Source organism: Somniosus microcephalus, unplaced genomic scaffold (assembly GCF_052327205.1).
Source record: "Somniosus microcephalus isolate GS21.2 unplaced genomic scaffold, FLI_Smic_1.0 scaffold311, whole genome shotgun sequence".
NCBI classification, from domain to species: Eukaryota; Metazoa; Chordata; class Chondrichthyes; order Squaliformes; family Somniosidae; genus Somniosus; species Somniosus microcephalus.
In genome coordinates, this window is record NW_028225498.1 from 28,764 (window position 1) to 49,780 (window position 21,017).

Genomic DNA, 21,017 nt, shown 5'->3' on the forward strand with positions numbered 1-21,017 from the left:
AGCTTCTCCAACCTGTCCTTGTAGCTAAGATACCCCATGTCCGGAACCAGTCTGGTAAATCTACTCTGCACCCTCTCAAGGGCCCTCACATCCTTTCTAAAGTGTGATGACCAGAACTGGATGCAATACTCCAGTTATGGCCTAACCAGCACTTTATAAAGGTTCAGCATAACTTCTCTACTTTTGTACTCAATACCTCTATTTATGAAGCCCAACATCCCATATGCTTTGTTAGTCACTCTCTCAATATGTCCTGCCACCTTCAGGAACCTATGCACATTAACTCCCAGGTCCCTCTGTCCCTGCACACTCTTTAAAACTGTGCCATTAAGTGTATATTGCCTCTCCCTGTTCCTTCTGCCAAAATGCATCACCTCACACTTCTCTGTATTAAATCCCATCAGCCACTTGTCTGCCCATTCTGCTAGCCTTTCTATGTCCTGTTGCAGTCGATTAGTATCATCATCACTGGTTGCCACACCCCAAGTTTGGTGTCATCGGCAAATTTAGAAATTCTACTCTGTATTCCAATATCCAGGTCATTTATATATATCAAAAAAAGCAGTGGCCCCGGCACTGACCCTTGGGGAACACCACAGTCTACCATCCTCCAGTCTGAAAAACAGCCATTTACCACAACTTGCTGTTTTCTGTCCTTAAGCCAATTCATTATCCAAGCTGCCACTGACCCACCTATTCCATGAGCCTCAATTTTGTTAACCAGCCTGTGGTAAACCACTGTTTGTATTCCTGTTTGTCCTGTTTGTATTCCACTGTGTACATGCCTCGGCTGACTCCTCCCACAGGTCCTAGTATAAAGGTGACTGCTCCCCAGCCCTTGTATCCTGGACCGGTCGACCACTCGAGGCAGACCTCCATTCTGTTGTTAATAAAAGCCTTTAGTTACCCTTCTAACTCTCAGTCTTTTATGAGTAATTGATAGCGCATCAATTTTATTAACAACAGAATGGAGGTCTGCCTCGAGTGGTACTTTGTCAAACGCCTTCTGAAAATCCATGTAGACAACATCCGTTGCATTCCCTTCATCAATCCTCTCTGTTACTTCATCAAAAAATTCAATTAGATTGGTCAAACACGATCTGCCTTTTACAAATCCGTGTTGGCTCTCCTTAATTAGCTTAAACCTCTCCAAGTGCCCGTTAATTTTTTCCTTGATTATTGTTTCTAAAACTTTACCCACCACTGATGTTAAACTGACTGGCCTGTAGTTACCAGGATTGTCCTTCTACCCTTTCTTGAACAATGGTGTCACATTTGCCACTTTCAAATCCTCAGGCACCTCCCCCACATCTAGGGAAGATTGGAAAATTATGGCAAGCCCTTCCACTATCTCCTCCCCCAATTCCCTTAGCAACCTGGGATGCAAGCCATCAGGACCAGGCGACTTATCCACTCTAAGCATTCCCAGCCTTTCTCGTACATCCTGTCTATCATTTTCACCCCTTCCATTGCTTCTACCTTTTCCACTTCTGTCAACTTTGTCAGGAAAACTTGTGAAATTTCTCAGCAAAAAATCAATTTCCTGTCAAAGAAAATGTTCCTTTAAATTTTCATTATAAAATAAATGTTATGTAAGCATTTAATGATTGACTAGGCTCACTGGAGTTCAAAATAAAAACTATTGAATGCTTGATAGTTAAAGCCATTACATATATCGGCAGCAGCAAGATGGTGTTTTTGTTGATAATATTGCTATTCTCGATTTATATATTTAAGACTTTCAAATGAATTCTTCAGATTTCAGAAGATCTGCGAGTTATAGTTGTGGCAAAAAATATAAATAAGGTATTGGCTCTCATCAGGAGGGTGACAAAATACAAACCGTAAGAGTTATAAGGGGCAATTTTCTTAAATTGCACTCCTGGCTCAGAATCGCGCCTGCTGGCATTGGCAGCCAGGAATTTGGGGGCACCCCCAACAATTTTCCAATCATTAATTTTAATAGATGGAACATTGTGGAAAGTATGGCAAAATTTCTGATCTGTGCTTGTGGTGGGTGAGGCTCCATGCCTGGTGCACAATTTGAGAAAATGACCACTATTATAGTGGTTCGACCCCGCTGGGAATACTGTGTGCAATTTCAGGGCACTAAATCAGAGGAATGATTTTATTTCCCTTGAGAGGGCACGCAGATGAAAAACAAAGACTATTCTTGGTGTGGAATCTTTAAGTAAGGTATGGTTTAGAAAATAGGCTTGTTTCTTTGGAAGAGTGATTTTGAGATGATGACATTGAAATTTTCAGGATTATGCAGAATTGATAAAATCGATTTAAGCAAATTGTTCATTATGATGAAGGATTAAAATTCCAGGGGATTGAAGTTAAAATTAAGCAATTAGGAATTAAGAAAAGTCAGATGGAACACTTTCCCCAAAGGATAATATAGTTGTGGAATGAGTATTTAGGGCAGAACATTAAAGCAGACTGTTTAAATGAGTCCAAGAGATGATTAAATGCATTTTGGAGAGAGAAGGGACTGAAGAATATAATTAGGAGACAGGTGGGTGGGGTTGAGTTCTGAAAATGGAATGGGCTTGTGCCTAATGGCCTTTGCCTAAAAATTCTTTGTATTCTTATCATTAATTCAAGAAAAAAGGATGGCTTGATAGTTACAACACTAGTCTTGGGAGTACCTACCAAGAGACCCAAGTTACAATTGTAGCCTCGAATGACTATGAGATTTGGGATATTTCCAGAGGGATAGTTTTGCTGAGTTTTCTAGCAGAAGCAAGATAATCTGGTCTGTGAGGTGGGGCTAGGTCCCTTCCTTCACCATTTAAGTGTGACTCCTGGTGGTTAATCAAGGAACATTGTTAAAATGATATGCATGCAGATGTCAAATGTTGGACCTTCCCACCTCCCCTCCACACTGAGGAGGAGCATAGTTTGGACAGTGAGACTACCGGGGGAATGAGAGTGTGGGTGTGTGCGGTGGTGGAATACAAATAATAAAGACAAAAACAAATGAACAAAAACATTAAATAAAATGTTAATATTACAAAATCAAAAAATGATATAAAATGAAAATTGATATCCAGAAAAACTTCATTGTGTGCTTCTTTAAGGATTTTTGCCAACTTTTGGACCAGCGTGGATCAATTTGTACGGCTCAACCCGCAATTATACCCTAATGGATGATAATCAGGAGCTCAATATGGGTATTGGAGAAGGAGTATCATTCAGGGGCCGTCTCCTGATTGAAATTACAGTGGAGATTCTGGCAGCCGGGGCAGCTGAGTCAAGATTCTCTAAGGTTGCAAAGGAATTGAAGATTGTGCCTAAAGAGCCCAAATCTGGGAAAGACCAAAAGACGTCGCCCACAGCTGAAGAATCCAAAACCTCGAGCTCTTCTGATAAGACAAACTCTACTGAAGTTGAAGTGGAACCAATAGAGTCTTCTTCTTGGGTTTGTTTTACAATCACCATAGAAACATAGAAACATAGAAAAATAGGAGCAGGAGTAGGCCATTCGGCCCTTCGAGCCTGCTCCGCCATTCAACACGATCATGGCTGATCCTCTATCTCAATACCATATTCTCGCTCTCTCCCCATACCCCTTGATGCCTTTTGTGTCTAGAAATCTATCTATCTCCTTCTTAAATTTATTCAGTGAATTGGCCTCCACAGCCTTCTGTGGTAGAGAATTCCACAGGTTCACCACCCTCTGAGTGAAGAAATTTCTCCTCATCTTAGTCCTAAATGTCCTACCCCGTATCCTCAGACTGTGACCCCTCATTCTAGACCCCCCAGCCAGGGGAAACATCCTCCCTGCATCCAGTCTGTCTAGCCCTGTCAGAATTTTATACGTTTCAATGAGATCCCCAAACTCTAGTGAATACAGGCCGAGTCGACCCAATCTCTCCTCACCAGTTCTTTCATGTTAATCTGGGGATAAGTGGAGAAGGAATGAAGTTGTGGTCTCTGTTACTTTTTTTCCTTAAAGTTTATTACTGATACATTAATTTCAAGTTTGATTGCAATCTCCAAGACTTTTGTTAGAATCAGAAGAAGCAGAAAGGTTAATTTCAGATAGTTTCATGCTAGTTCCCTTTAATTTAATTACTTCACGGGTTAGGGTTTTACTTATGAGAATTACAGACACACATTAATCTCTTGCTTAGTTTCATAGTAAAGCAAAATTGTTTAAACATTTTGTGCAGCTCACATACTTTTAATGGTAACAAAGGTCTATTGAGCGTCTGAAAATTTAAAATATATATTACACATTGTCAACCTTATCATTGAGATTTTAAATGTTTCTTTTTACAAGAATACATGGATTTGAATCTGTATGCAGCGCAGGTACAGTGTCAATAATGAATGTTAATTTTCACTAACTTCATCCAATTTGTTCCCCCTTAGCTTTCTCCAATAGTTATTCATTTCCAGGAAATTAGAAATGAATGATACAATTAGATGCTTAACAAGGAAGGTGGCAGGACAAGTTGATAAGGCTGTTTTTAAAAAAAATAGCAAATGGAATCCATGGCTTTATAAATAGAGCCATAGGGCTCGATTTTCCAAGCCCCGAGGAGGCGGGTTTGGAGGCGGGAGAGGTGGGAAAATTGCAGAATCGGGGGGCAGGAACCCATCCCGCCCCCAACCCGCCTCCGTGCCAATGTCCCAGGAGGCGGGTACCCGACCTGTGCTGGGAGCTGCATCCCCGAGGCGGGAAGGAGATTAGTGCTAATTAACTGCCTGTTAACAGGTAGTTAACAGGCAGTTTTTTGCCTAATCCCTATTTTTAGCCCTGAAGTGTGGGCTGTCCGACGGCTCCGAACCACGCCAAGTTAGCGAGGCGGACCGTCGGTCTGCAGGGGTTGGAGGGGTCGAGATGTCCATTGTGCAGGTGAGTGATGGGTGCATGTGTGCAAGGGGTAAGTGTGTGAGGTGAGTGTAAAGTGTTTTAATAAGTTTTACTTACCTTTACTTTCTCCTGCAGGCTTCCTTCCTTCAGTTCTTGGGAGTCCCTCAGCTCACCGGCACAGAAAGCAGAATGGCCGCTGAACTGTCAAAAGCTGCAGCCTCTGCTTTCTGATCTGGAGAGATCTCTAACTGAGTCTGAGTAGAAGGACTCAAGTTAGAAGACAGATTGTCAGTGTTTGACAGCTTCACAGAGCTGTCAAACGCTAATTTTTCATCTGTCAAAAGCTCTTGACAGATGAAATGTCAATCGCTGACGTCACCAGTAACCAGGTGTCCCTTAATTGGCCTGCTGAGCCCGCTGGGTTGGCCACAAGTTGATGGAGGTGGGACTACAACCCAAAAAGTGGGAGTTCCGCCTCCAAAAGCTCCCCATTGACAAAATTGAGCCCATAGAATACAAAAGCAAGGAAGTTTTGCTGAACTTTTATAAATCACTGGTTAGGCCTCAGCTGGAATATTGTGTCCAATTCTGGGCACCGCACTTTAGGAAGGATGTCAAGGCCGCTGTTGTTTAGTTTTGTCAGGATATGGAATGCTCTTAAAAAACCAAGTTCAGACCTAGGCATCTAAGTTAAAATGGGCTATTCCGTCAGTTCAATATGTTTAACCTTCCATATCGTTCTGCTCAGGAATGCTGCCACTGTCGCAGGAAGTCTCTTCAGCTCTATCAGGCTGCCAGCTTCACCACTGTAGGAGACTCCATCTCAGAAGGCACAGCTAACCTTCCCCACATACTCGGTTGTCCTAGTTGTAAGCACATTTTGTATTGACCAGTAATATTTCTACCAGTAGTTCAGAGGTCCGCAGTGCAGAACAGCTACATTGCTCCAGCTGACGTACTGTGTGGAGTGAGCAGCTGCTGTGTGCAAACCAAGGAGGTTTGAAAGTGCACGGTGCCATGCTGGTAATAAGTACATTAAAATGTTAGTGAATAAAGAAATTTTGTACTATTATAATGAAGGTTTTACTACACAGGGTTAGAAATGAATGGAGTTGGGCGGCGCACTCCAGGTCCTCCTGGCTCCACAGAGAGTTTTTAAAAATGAAATCTAACTTACCTTTAGCTGGCTGCTGAAGAATGCTGAACGTGGCCGGCCCAATGCCTGCTCTGGCCATTGGTAACTCATCTTGTAGAGGGGTCCTTCCACAGGTGTCAGGCCCTGCATCAACAAATTCAAGGAGCCCAACACATATATTAGGCGGCTGCCAGGACGTTTAAAAAAATGAGTCCTAAGCATTTAGCAGCAGGACCAATGGCTGCGCAGGCTTGAGCCGTCCCACTGCTAAATTAGTATACTTTGTGGTCGCTTTACACCCAAAAAACAGGTGCAACACAAACCAACTTCTACCCCTTAATATTTCACTTAATATCTGATATTAAGTTCAATAATATATTAAGTGTGATTTCAATCCAAATAAAAGGCATTGGGGAAAAACAAAGTTTAGGAAAGGAAGAATGGCAATAAATATTCCCATTTTAAAAGAAATCCTGTTCAATTTTATCTCCGCTACTTCAGTCATTTGGAAAAACTGGACGAAATACAGATTTTATGATGATTCTGTATTTACTGTTTATCTTCTCAGTATTACCTGCTATGACTAACACATGCCTTTTTCAGATTGATGAGGAAACTGTACAAGATTTTCTTCTGTTTGGTACGATTTTTGAAGCAACAATGATCGACAGGAAAATTGGTGAAAAGCCAATCAGCTTTGAGGTATCTTTAGGTAAGGAGACACAATTTGCTCTCTTTACTTACATGATTGACCATGAAAGATACTCAAACCAGTGTTTTGCTGCATCAGTAAATGCTGAATTGTGAGCACAGTGATAATCCCGAGCAGTCACCGAGTGCAGGGTGAGAAAGCATTTCACCCTACAATGACACAATGACATTTTATTCCAATGAACAGTAACAGCTGTTCAACAATGCCTCCCTCACAACAACATACCCTCCAGGGGAACGGTAGGGAAGATATAAGAGGAAAGCTGGGAGTATGCACACACTCCACCAACTTCAGATACAGTAGAAATAGTGAAACCCATCTTCACCCTTGGATAAGTCGGGTGGCGCCTGTGCACTCCCACTCAGTCTCTTATGGCTACTGCCAATAAAACACAATCACCCTGAAGCAGGTAATGCTACCACACTTGTACATTCAATGCCAACATTGACCGGCATCTTCCACTTCTGCATTCCCATGCCTATGATTTTCCATTTATTAATTTTAATGGGTGCAAAATTGTGGTCTGGGTTGGGGGTGTGGGGGCAGTTGCAGCAAATGTTTGTGTGATTGAAGTGTACAACAGCATCCGAATATAAACCGGTGTAAAATTGTGAAAAAGTAAAAACACAATTATCCTCCCTACATCCCTCTGAACTTGGTGGAATCTATTCTTTCCTCATTACTCCTACAATGGCCAGGATTTTGTGGTTAAAAATAACGGTGAGGCTAGTAGCACTCACCGCTATTAAGGAGTAAATCAGACAGCAACTTCCGGCGACTGCACATGTGCAGATAAACGCGGCAATCAGGAAGTTGCTGTCCAAGTTGCCCTGTGTAATGTATATACCTTTAAGGGGGGAACTATGTTTTACAGCTCATGTATACTGCAGTACCGGCAGTGACCACACCTGTATATAGCACTGAGTAGTAATCTGTACAGATCAGTTGCAGTGTGAGCTACGTTGAGTAAACACCTGTTGTACCGTTCTCCGCAGTCTGTGTCTTATTATACACAGACGCAACATTGGCGACGAGGCAGGTTCGAACCTACCTGCAACTCTGCATCACCTCCCGGGGATTCGTTCTTGGAGATCAGTGGATTGGAGGTCAAGGCCAGAGACTCGGGCGTCGACCACGGGCAACCGCCCAGTCATCCAGCAGAGACTTGAGAAGTGCGGGGGAGGCTGTCGAGAGCCAGGCTTGGCTTTCCAGTCGAGGTGGTCCAGCGAAACGGGCTGGCAACAGGTAGTGCGCAGGCCCTTCCCGGACAGCGGCGGGCTAGAGCCCGACCGAGCAGCACAGCAAAGGGCCGAGCAGCGGCGACGGGGGAGAGAGAGAGAGGGCAGAGCACACAGGGTACAGCCGGTGTTCAGGGGCCGAGCAGCGTCGGAGAGAGGGAGAGAGAGACGCGCAGAAACCAGCGAGGCGCCACCATTGCCACGAGGACCGCCGAGAGTGGCGTTGGCAGCAGCGCAGGAGAAGCGTGCGAAACCTACAGGGCGCCACCATTGCCACGAGAACCGCTGGGAGCGGCGTTGGCAGCAGCAGGGGAGGAAGGAAAGCGCGGGAGACGCCATTTTAAGCCATTGGGAGACACCATTTTAAATCACAACCAAAATGCCGAAGAGTGGCAGTATCACCGCATTTGACAATGAAGTCGAAGATTGGACGACATATGTCGAACGAATAGAGGTGCACTGCAAGGCAAATGAGGTGTCAGATGACAAGAAAGCGTCGGTATTGTTAAATTTAATGGTTGCAAAGACGTATGGTTTATTACGAAATCTAGTAACCCCAACGAAGCCAATGGAAAAGAGATCTGAAGACATAGTAACGATACTAAAGGAACATTTAAACCCCACACCGCTGCTGATAGCAGAAAGATTCAAGTTTCACAAACGGAACCAGCATAAGGATGAAAGCAATGCTGATTATTTAACAGAACTGCGCAAACTATCGAAACACTGCCAGTTTGGAGCGGGACTGGCAGATATCTTAAGGGACAAGTTTGTGTGTGGGCTTCAAAGTGAAGGAACCCAGAAATGGCTTTTATCTGAAAAGGACCTTACGCTGGAAAAGGCTTTCAGCATTGCGGTATCATATGAAGCAGCAGCACGGGGCGCTGCAGAGATACAACAGAGACCGCAAGAATATGGCACAAACGAAATGTCATATGGAACAGAGAAGTGCTATCGCTGCGGCAGAACAACACACGACCAGGATGATTGCTGGTTCAAAGACAAAGTGTGCAGACAGTGTGGAAAAGTAGGACACATAGCACGAGTCTGCAGGTCGGGAAAGAAAACCAGCAATAAGAAACCTACCAAAGGAAAGTACAAGAAGGTACATAAGATGACGGAGAATAGTTCAGACGAACAAAAGAGTGATAACGACTCCGAAAGCAGGGAACTGAGTTGTCTGAAACTACATAATGTGATCACAACGGAGGATCACCGAACCATTTGGGTCACTCTCAAGTTAGCAGGAGTCCAGGTAAAGATGGAATTGGACAAAGGATCAGCCCTAACAGTCATAAACCAACGGGACTACGAGCGGCTATTCTCACACATACCCTTGAGAGACACAAAAATTATTTTGAAGACGTACACGGGGCAAAAAGTCTACCCCAAAGGAAAAATAAGGGTGACCGTTATATATAACGGTAAGGAAACACCAAAACTAGACCTGTATGTATTGCAAGATGGAGGACCACCATTACTGGGACGTGAATGGATCCAGAAAATACAACTGGATTGGCATTCCATACAGGCACTGACTGTGGCTGACAAAAAGGATGACGACGTCACACCTGGGCGACTGTCAAAGATCCTAACTGACGCGAAAGAAGTGTTCCAGCAAGGACTCGGAACACTAAAAGGCATGACAGCGACGATTAAAATTGAAGAAAATGCAAGCCCAAAATTTTTTAAGGCCAGACCGGTACCTTATGAGATCCGCCCAGCCGTCGAAGCAGAGCTGGAGAGTCTGGAACGTTCAGGTGTACTGTCCAAGGTAGACTGGAGCGAGTGGGCTACACCCATCGTCCCTGTGATGAAAAAGTCATTGAGCAGCACGCCTGGGGAACCAAGGAAGGTTCGCATCTGTGGGGACTTTAAGGTAACAGTGAACCCGATCCTTCACACCGTACAATATCCACTTCCGCGGATTGAAGACATTTTCGCCTCACTATCTGGAGGGAAACGCTTCACTAAGATTGATCTGGCCCAGGCGTATCTGCAAATGGAGGTAGAAGAAGCATCAAAAAAATACCTCACAATCAACACCCATAAAGGTCTCTACCAATACAACCGGCTGGTATTCGGGGTAGCATCAGCTCTGGCTATTTGACAGAGGGCAATGGAACAAGTCCTGCAAGGGACCCCAGGGACCCAGTGTTATTTGGACGACATCCTGGTCACGGGCGAAAATGACAGTGATCACCTTGCCAACCTGGAGCAGGTGCTCACTAGATTGCAGGAATATGGGCTCCGAGCTAACCGCCCCAAATGCGAGTTTTTTAGAAAACAGATCTCGTATTGTGTCTACGCTATCGATAAAGAGGGGTTACATAAGTCCCCAGAGAAGATTGAGGCAGTAGTCAAGGCTCCAGCACCGGAAAATGTGTCACAACTGAGGTCGTTCCTCGGGCTGGTAAACTACTACCATAAGTTCTTGCCAAATTTGTCTACAATACTACACCCACTGAACACCCTACTGCAAACTGGGGTGCCATGGAAGTGGAGTGACGAATGTAGACGAGCTTTCCAGAAGAGCAAAACACTAATCACATCGAAAGAGGTATTGGCCCATTACAACCCGGCATTACCAATTCGGTTGGCATGTGATGCGTCACCCTACGGCATTGGAGTGGCGCTGTCGCACAAATTCTCGGACGGCTCAGCGACGCCAATAGCCTGTGCGTCACGATCACTAACCTCAGCCGAGCGTAACTACGCCCAGATTGACAGGGAGGCCCTCAGCCTAGTGTGGGGAGTGAAAAAGTTCAATCACTATCTGCACGGGCAGAAATTCACCTTGCTGACTGATCACCAGCCTCTTGTCTCCATTTTTAATCCGAAGAAGGGCGTTCCGGTGATGACTGCGCAATGACTACAAAGATGGTCACTTTTTCTAGGGGTGTACCACTATGAGATTGAATATAAGGGCACGAAACAGCATGGAAATGCTGATGGGCTATCACGCCTGCCACTGCCTACTGCGGAGGAAGCACCAGCAGTGGATCCTGTCAAAATATTCCATTCGACTATAGTTGAATACCTACCGGTAACTAACGCTTGTATCGAAAAGGAAACCCGAAATGACCCGACACTATCTCGGGTATATGATTTGACGGTGAAGGGATGGCCAGCACATGGCGACTCACTGTTGCCAGCATTCTCGACAAGAAGAGAACAGCTGTCAGTGTGCCGGGGGACCTTGATGTGTGGATCCCGAGTGGTAATTCCACCCAAGTTAAGGGATAGAGTGCTCAATGAGCTTCATGAGGGTCATCTGGGAGGGGTAAAAATGAAAAGCCTAGCCAGGGCTTATGTGTGGTGGCCGGGAATCGATAAACAAATCGAGGACCTGACCAAGAGCTGCTCAGGATGCCAGAAAGTCCAAAATGCACCACCACAGGCCCCTCTACACCCATGGGAGTGGCCCTCATCTCCATGGCAACGGGTGCATATTGATTTTGCTGGTCCATTGATGGACTCAATGTTTTTAATAGCCGTGGATGCGCACTCGAAATGGTCTGAGGTCATCAAAATGTCCTACACCACCACGGAGAAAACTATTGCAGTCCTACGGACCATTTTTGCCAGGAATGGCTTGCCAGAACAGATTTGCTTCCACAACGGACCACAGTTTGTGTCCGAAGAGTTCCGGAGGTTCGTGAAAAAGAATGGGGTAAGGCATTACACATCCGCCCCGTATCATCCAGCCACAAATGGATTGGCTGAGAGATTCGTACAAACCTTTAAGAAGGCAATAAAGGCTATGTACAATGACAACATTCCGCTGCAGCACAAGGTGGACAATTTCCTGTTCTCGTACCGGAATGCGACACATGCAGTCACCAACCAGGCCCCAGCCATGATGTTCTTTAACCGAAGGTTAAGATCTCGCCTGGATTTGCTCAGACCTAACGTACGAAGAGATGTTGAGAGTAAGCAATTCCAGCACATCCATGAGAAGCCAACAAGGAGCTTCAATGTAGGGCAACCAGTCTTGGCCCACGACTACCGAACAGAAAAACGGCAGCCAGGAACGATATGCACACAGCAGGGCCCACTAATGTACACAGTGGACGTTGGGGAGAGCATCGTGAGACGCCATGCTGACCAGATCCTAGAGTCACGGGAACAAGTCAACCCCATGCCTCGCCCATACGTACCTGGTGATGAACCCGATGTACAGGTAGCATCTACCCCAGAAACAGTAGCATCGGAAGCTGATGAACCAACCGACGACAGGGGGCCAGAATCGCCTCCGCACCAAGAGCAAGACACTCGGGAAAGGCGCTATCCAGAAAGGATCAGGAAGCCTCCCCAAAGACTGAATATATAAATAGACTATTTTCAGCTAATGTTGCATGTTAAAAGTGTTAATTGTAATTAGTTTGATATTTAATTGTTAAATGAGTGTTATGGTACTGTTAATCTAAAAGGGGAGGAATTGTAATGTATATACCTTTTAAGGGGGGAACTATGTTTTACAGCTCATGTATACTGCAGTACCGGCAGTGACCACACCTGTATTAGCACTGAGTAGTAATCTGTACAGATCAGTTGCAGTGTGAGCCACGTTGAGTAAACACCTGTTGTACCCTTCTCCGCAGTCTGTGTCTTATTAAACACGGACCCAACACCCTGCTCTTCCAGAGGCTTCCCTGGAACAGTATCTCGCTGAGAGACGCTGCATTGAAACAAATGCAACGACGTGAAGTTGCTGTACTTATGTTCACGCAGGTCCCACGTCCCCTGTTAGGGATTTTTAAGAACCGTAAGTTCCAGTGCAAAAGCCCACAGAAAGCCTATGGGCAAGTGTAAGTGTAATGAAGGGCGAGCAGCGTTCGTTCACCGCTGACCGCAAAATCCGGGCCATTAATAAATTTACAAACTTGAAGTGTAAAGGCTCCTTTAATCGTCTTACTTCTTACTAGTAGAATGCGGTGCTGTGAGGAAGTGTGTGTATGCATCAGGAGCAAGGACATTTAAGAATGAACTTTGCAGGGTCAAACACAGGAAACAAGCAGAGATAAATTTAGGTCGCATAATAAATAACTGAGCAATTATTGGACCAAAAGGTCAGAATGAGAAGGGGAAGTTATGTGTTGCATTTCATTTTCACAGGGAATTATGGAAATGTTATAGATGAAGTTGCTCCACCTACTCCAATCAAATGGCGGCCACCAGAAATGAATGAGGGAGAAACTGCGTCTCTGTTGCGTGGCAGTGGATTAGATCAAACACCCGAGTCTGACAAGCCGACTACCACACCTGAGAAGCCACTGCTAACTGAAGGCAATAGGTAGAGAAAAATATTCTATTCTATTTCAACAAAGTAAAAAAAGAGAATCCTGTAAAATCTGGGCTATTGTTCACTCTGATGCAAAGGTTGCAGCTGCTGATTTTTGTGGTGAATGGCCGGTTGGCAAAGCATTGATTGCACCACTGTGTAAGCTGCACCCTCAGGTTTGCAAGTCAGAAGCAGCTGCCTGAAGATGTAACTTTAGCACTTGGCACTTCCATACATAACTAAATCCATGTGGTAAATACTACGTGAAACTGGTTCCACTAAGCTGAAAGGACTAACCAATTAAACCAAAGTCTTGGTAGAGCAATGCCAAACTAGTCTCCGTGTAGACTGGCTTCAAAACTGAAAGCTTAGTTCCGCACATGCACACTCCCATTATGCTGGCATTGTACTCAAATTTCTTTTGCCAGCACTAGGCATTGCCAGTGGGCAGGCTTGCCCCATGGTGTTCCTGGGCCATGTTAATGGCCTGGGACAGGAAATTCCTTCCCGAGTCTGTCTTTACTGCAACACCTATGCAAATATCTGTGATCAGCACATACCATAATGTTGTGCTGGTTACAACGGGAGCCCTAAAGGCACCAGTGGCCAATGGTCTGAGCTGCTGCAACTGCCCCCACACCCCCCACCCAGACCACAATTTTGCACCCATTAAAATTAATAAATGGAAAATCATAGGCATGGGAATGCAGAAGTGGAAGATGCCGGTCAATGTTGGCATTGAATGTACAAGTGTGGTAGCATTACCTGCTTCAGGGTGATTGTGTTTTATTGGCAGTAGCCATAAGAGACTGAGTGGGAGTGCACAGGCGCCACCCGACCTTATCCAAGGGTGAAGATGGGTTTCACTATTTCTACTGTATCTGAAGTTGGTGGAGTGTGTTCCAGAGTTCCAACATTAACCCACCTATATCTTTCATACGGACATATGAAAATGATGGACAGGGAAAGACCAGCTGGTCTGTTGAACCTGTCCCATACAGTCATGTTGTAACTAAGTATCACAAACCCCAACGACCCCACCCATCACAAGCCTCGTAAGTTCCTGGGAGAGGCAAAAAACCACAGAGATAAACCCTAGGCCAATTCAGGGAAAAATAATTCTGGGACACTCTTCTCCGACCTCCAAAAGCAATCAAAACAATTTCAGGAGATCATAGTGACAATGAGGCACATCACCCAACATCTTGTCACCGATATTTCCTTACTGTGGCAGGCACAAGTTACTTAGTATCATCGCTTTTACACAATAGATCCGGAGGTACAAAGGCTCTCTTGGCCGACACCCCATCCTCCACGCTCCAACTTCAGCTGATCCAAAACTCTGCTGCCTGTATCCTATCCCACACCAAGTCCTGCTCACCCATCACCCCTGTCCTTGCTGACCTACATTGGCTCCTGGTCACCCAGCGCCTACAATTAAATATTCTCATTCCTGTGTTTAAATCCTTTCATGCGGTTGCCCCTCCCTGTCTCTCTTACCGACTCCAGCCCTATGAACCCCACTCCATGAACACTCCATTCCTCAGCTGCTGGCCTCTCGTGCATCCCTCCTTTTACCCCACCATTGGTAACCGTGCCTTCACTCATTTAACCACCATGTCCTGGAATTCCCTTCTTACACCTCCCTCTTTTCCTTTAAGATCTTTCTTAAAACCCACCTTTTGGACCTCCTAATATCTCCTTCCTTGACACGCATCTATGTTGTCTGATTCTACCACTGTGTTGTGCATTCAGACATTTTTGTACAGTAACAACAACAACTTGCATTTATATAGTACACTTATATAAGGCGCATCACAGGAGCGTTATCAAACAAAATTTGACCCCGAGCCACATAAGGAGATATTAGGACAGGTGACCAAAAGCTTGGTCAAAGAGGTGGGTTTTGAGGAATGTCTTAAAGGAGGAGAGAGAGGCGGAGAGGTTTAAGGAGGGAATTCCAGAGCTTCGGGCCTAGGCAGCTGAAGGCACGGCCACCAATGGTGAAGCAAAGGAAATCGGGGATGCACAAGGAGCCAGAATTGGAGGAGCACAGAGATCTCCAATTAAAGGCGTTACAGTATATAAATGCATGTTGTTCTAGTTGTTCTAATCTATACAAAGACACCATATATAACTTACCTTTGACCCTTCAGGCCCTAATTCTCCCCAAAACTTTTGGCTCAGATACCATTACATTAGTAACAAATGTATCAACTGATTGTGATTTAGTTCCTTTCTTTTGCTTGCAGAAGTTACTACTATTTGCCATTTAATAACAAGAAGCCATGTGTCTATGTCAAGAGTCACTGGGAGGACCAAATCTTTCGGTTGCACAGTTCTAACTTCCTGGACAAAATTGCTGACAGGCTTGTTAGTTTTTTATTACTTAATTAAATTGCTCTACCTGCGCTGGAGTTGTTGGCTCACTCTCATTAGTTCAAGGGTCCCTGAAAGATCTGTCCTCTCTCCCTTCTATATATCAGTGACCACCTCCACCCATCGGAGTAATTTTAACCTCCAAGAACGGGTGGATTTGGGTCGGGTGAGAAGTTAAAATTTAAAAAATTTAAAACCTGGCTCAAACCCGCTCACTTCTGGGTTAAAAGGAGGTGGGGTGGTGTGCGGGCGACTAATACGCGCTCAGGTGGCTGGTCGCTTGGCAACAGCTTTTAAGGGGGCTGGTAAAAGGTGAGATGGGCTGTATCCATAAGGTAAGTGCCTTTCTAGCACTATTTTCTGGGCCAGGAAGAGCAGGAGTGCCCGATCCACTATCTCCCCCTGACCCTCTCTCCCCCCCCACCCCATCCCCCCACACCGCGATCTCTCCCTTCCTCCCTCTTCTCCACTTCCCAGCTGCGGCCTTTCAGCACAGGCCTTCCCTCCCAACAGCCTCTCAATCTGGCCGGCTGCTGGCTGGGAAACAGAGAAAAAAATTCAAATGAGATCCTGCTGTTAAATTGAAAAGGACCGCCACATTCCGCACATTTCTGGGTTTCGCGGCCACTGCGGCCCTCCCACTCCCTCCCCACCTTCCCGTAAATATCGGGGCCTTGGTTGCTCTATTTTTGCTGACCTCAAGTGAAACTCCCACAGTTCCTTCATCATTAAGGCTGCCACCATTTCCACTTTTGGACAAGTTGTATAGCTACTGTAAAACAGAAGCCGGTATCTGAGATCAGGAAAAGCTGCGTTGGTGCTGGAGGAGCTGGATTTCAGTTGCCGATCATTTCAGGTGGTAGGCCAGCCATAATAAATGGTGCATTTTATTCTGTACAGATCCCATATGATATGCACATGACACATGTATCCATCATAACTTTTAACGTTGTGTGCGTTGTGCAGAATGGTCTGAAGTGTGAAAATGGACGCAATATGTGTACCATTTATTGAAGTTTCAGTATAGGTGATAATGAGTGACTCGGATTCCAACTGGTCATAGCATAATGGGCCTAACAGCACAGAAAGGATGGCGGAGCCTTGACAGCTTTGTTCATTGCCTCAACTTCACATTTAGGAAGAAGGGTTGGAAGAAATCAAAGAATGCATGAAAATTTCTGACTCGAGAATGGATAAGAAGATGCACGAGGTCCTGAAGGAATTTATAACCCGATGCAGGTAAAATACTGAAATGGCTGACTGATATATTAACCATCCCAAAGCGAATATAGCAATAAAACTAATAAAACACCCTGAATGCCTTTTGACTTCCAGATTTGCATTGCAATCTGTTTAGCTGCTTAAGAACATTTTATGAATACATAGGATTACATACATAGGATATACGGCACAGAAACAGGCCATTCGGCCCAACCAGTTTATGCTCCACTTGGGCAAATAGATTTTGGCTGAAATTTAATGTGAAGGAATGTGAGGTAATATGTTTTGGGAAGAAGAATAAGGAGAAGACTAAAAGGAGCAGAAGAATAGAAACACTTCAAGGTAGAGATGCAGAAATCTTTAAACGGAAGACAACATGTTAATAAAACTATATTATAAAAAACTGTATGGAATCTAAGGTTTTATAAATAGGAACAAAGAGGTAAGCCAAACATATACAAGTTCTGATGAAGGGTTTCGACCTGAAACGTTGACTCTATTTCTCTCTCCACGGATGTTGCCTGGCCTGCTGAGTTTCTCCAGCGTTTTCTGTTGTTATTTCGGATTTCCAGCATCTGCAGTATTTTGCTATCGTATACAAATTATTGGTTAGGTAGCAGCCAGAATATTGGCCCGTATTTTACGGGGCTTATGACTGCGTACGCATAGTGTATGCCGTTGTAAGTGTCCCACAAGTTCTGGGTTTCCGCGTGCGATGCGCATGCACGAAATCCCGGAACTTGTGATCTGTCAAGTTTCTCCTTGATGGGCGTACCCATCCGTTACAAATTCACTTTCGCTGGCGCAGGGTTGGGCTATTTGCCCAACTACTGTCCAGCAACTACCCACCAAACCCTTACGCCATTGGTTGGCCTGGCCCACATGATCCCAGGGATGCTCGTGAACCATGTGCGTGTCTGGGATGCATGGGCCTTTACGCAGGCGTAGGCCTACAGGCCCAGGACCGCAAGATGCCATAGCTCCGGAGACACCAGGTAAGTACAAACTTTTCTTGCGGTTCGGAGACATATGTGGGCGGCAAGCCTCCGACCGCAATTTCCAGGCCAATGTGTCCTGTTTTAAGCAGTCTAATTTAGGAAGGAGATCAAGGTTATGATGAGAACACAGACTTACTAAGGCGATAACATGGATGAGATTTAATTATGAGGAGAGGCTAGAGACACTTTTCAGTCAAACAGAAAAGGTTAAGAGGCTATCTAATAGAGATGTTCAAAATAACAAGGGATTTTGGTTCGCTAAATAGGGAGAACTATTTCCACTTGAGGTTATAAATTTAAGATAATCACCGAAAGAATGAAGGAAGAGGTTAGGAGTATTTTTTTAACGTTGAGGGTTAGGGCATGGCTTTCCCTAACAGAAACAGTGCTGAAAACAGAAGCTATAATAGCTTTTAAAAGGTAGTGGATAACTATTTGAAAAGTAAAAACTTAGAGTATGGAAAAAGGACAGAGTAATGGAATTAAGTCTGTAGCAATTTCAGTATATGTGTAAAGGGCCAAATGGCCTCCTTCTGGGATATAAAACACTCTAAGAATTGGTTGTATTGTGCATTGCATCGGGATAAACTAAAAAAAACTATTTGCAAAGATTAGAGGTGAGATCATGTCTATTCGTGTACCTGAATCCACTGCAATAATGTAGGCGTTAACTCATTTCCAATAAACTGGTTAATGTCTTCACCAAAATAGTGGACAAATGAAGTTCATGTTAACAACCTCAACTCCATTAGGAATGGCTATGACAGCCTTTACTGAGGAACAAATTGGGACTAGGTAATGAGTTACTTTTATCTAGAATTTAAGTGCATTGGATTTGAATATAAATTGATTTGACTGTATTTTATTTAAAATATAAGTACAAAGACCATAAATGAATCAGGAAATGTAAACAGAGAGTTAATTGGGCAATGAAAGGATTGCATTGTTTAACTCTCTATGCAGGATGTCACATTACTTTATCGTGGACTTTGACTTGAATGTAAAGTTATTCCAGGTAAGGAAAGATTAGCGGCTGTAGGTAATAACTTTATCAAATACAGTACTTCAATTTGAATATGTGGGGAGGTTATGCGAGTGCAATGCAAATGCAAATATCACTGGTGTGGAAATACTGCTCCGTTGTGGCACTGGTGAGCTGGATTGTCCCATTCTCAGAATGCATAGGTTGGAATGTGTTACTAGGCAGTAACAAGTCAGATGACATAGTAAACCACTAACATAGCCTGTTTCCACTTCCTCAGGACAACCCAGAGTGCTTCACAGTCGATAAGTGACTTTTGAAATGTAGTCAATGTTGTTATGCAGACAGCATACGCTAATCTGTATATTGGATATAGGTGATGTTCATAGGAACAGGTTTATTCTGTTTTTAGTAATATTTTTCAAACAAGAACAAGGGAGATTTCTGCGATCAAATCACATGACTGGAACTACAGGCTGCCCGCCCAGGAATAGCAGCGAGAGGCCTGGTCCCCTTTAATGGCTGGGCCTCATTAACATCCTGCCGGCCAGCTACCTGCCCGAAACAGGCATCCAGATGCAGCTCGCCGGCTTTTGGCCTACAAAGATCAGGCGTGGGCAGCGAGTTCGGAAGGGTTTCGTGGATGGGGGGGTGGGGGGTTGGGGTTGGGAGTGGGGGTGGAGCGGGAGCATGGGCCGGCAGCAGACCAAATGTTCTTGGGGCCGCACGAAGATAAGTTTTACACTTACCTGGCAGGGTCACTGGGTGTTCACCAGGCTTTACTAAGCAGGGCATCTGGGTACAATAGACAGTTAAAATAGCATCTGGGTCCGACCGAAGTAACAGGGCTCTGATTTGCAAATATTTAAGAGGCTTCCGCTCGAATCAGGTGGTTGCCACACCTGCCCATGAAACAGCAGCATTAAAATATCCACGAGTTGGGAAACGAGCGGCCTTGGTTTTAACTCCAAGAGTTAACTCCTGAGTTTCTCCTGTACTTTCTTCTCTTTTCTCCCTCCCACCCTGCCGGTGCTTGTTGGGATATTATTCCACGAGCTCCAATAGCATCCTGCTATCTCACCCAAGTGTCCATTCGTTATCTGTAAGCACAGACAGTGTGTGTTGGTGGGCTGTGCAACTGCAGCTGGCATCGTAGCCAAGTCCTATCATGTCTTCACTCAACATGACCGCACAGGGACCTTCCAGCAGGGTCACTGGATAGTGATCAGGAGCAAGAATCTTGGCTGATTTTTGACTTGCTTGGGGGTGCTGAGGCCAATTGTAGTGATCTCACATTTGAAAGTATTTGCATGCAAGCAAAGGATAATAAATAACAAATGATTTATTGAAAATAATTTATTCAAGGTTTTTTGATAGTTGCTTGATTGCAGGTTTGTTAATCAGAACCACTTGATGGAATTGCTGCCTTGTAACTCCTAACTCTGAGCTTACACCAACAGAGGTGAAATATCCACCCACTCCTCTAATTAATAATCAAACCGTTTATTTGTTTCTTAGACATTTTTCCACCTTTACCGAAAAGAAAATGGAAGGAGTTGATCAAACTGCGCTTGATAAGAAACGCCTCATCACATGCAGGCTGGAACTGGTAGGATATTGGCAGAATGAAGTGGACGTAAAGGCTGGGAATTTCCTCAAAACTGCTCCCGCTCCGCCAACGCAAGCCAGGCAGAGACCCGTTTAGTCACTTCCGACGAAGTTACAGCGGGAGCAGCTCTGAGGAAAACCCCGGCCAATTTTTCAGTGTGCTTGGCCATCATGACATGAAGCTCTTTATAATCATTATTATCAAAGGACAACTGCTAAAAGACAATTACATACAATGAGTTCCTATCTCATTGTTCTAGTCTGCTTCCCTCAATTATTTCTAAAGTAACTTATTGTATAAGGAGTGCAGCGGCCCGAACCATTTCAAGGCCCGGGCCTCATATAAATAGAACCAGCGGGCCAGCGCAATATCGGGCGACCCTGAGGCTGCCTGGACGGCAGCAAGGTAAGTCCTGGGGGAGGAGGTTTGAGATCATGGGGGCGGGGGCGGGGGCGGGGGGAGTGGGGGGTGGGGAGGTGAGTGTGGACAGCCCAGGGTGGCAGTAACCAGATTATTTTTGTAGGGCCCAAAGCAGAAACCCAAATTCTCCAGATCAGTAACTTAATTTTCTTCTTCAATTCTGGGTCTAAGGCCTAGAAATTCACTTTGGGCCCGCCAGCTGGCGTGCGCC

General features: G+C 44.9%; 1 protein-coding gene across 1 annotated transcript in view; it reads left to right on the plus strand.

The window, feature by feature from the left end:
- Positions 1 to 21,017, plus strand: part of LOC147081887 (fer-1-like protein 6) — a gene marked incomplete at its 5' end in the record, with an annotated part of 215,446 nt that overhangs the window by 15,860 nt on the left and 178,569 nt on the right. The window contains 6 exons of the mRNA XM_085980616.1: positions 3,087 to 3,427; positions 6,567 to 6,675; positions 13,032 to 13,209; positions 15,450 to 15,570; positions 16,715 to 16,815; positions 20,296 to 20,386. Of these exons, the coding sequence (XP_085836742.1) occupies positions 3,087 to 3,427; positions 6,567 to 6,675; positions 13,032 to 13,209; positions 15,450 to 15,570; positions 16,715 to 16,815; positions 20,296 to 20,386 (941 nt within the window). The remainder of the gene's footprint in view (positions 1 to 3,086; positions 3,428 to 6,566; positions 6,676 to 13,031; positions 13,210 to 15,449; positions 15,571 to 16,714; positions 16,816 to 20,295; positions 20,387 to 21,017) is intronic.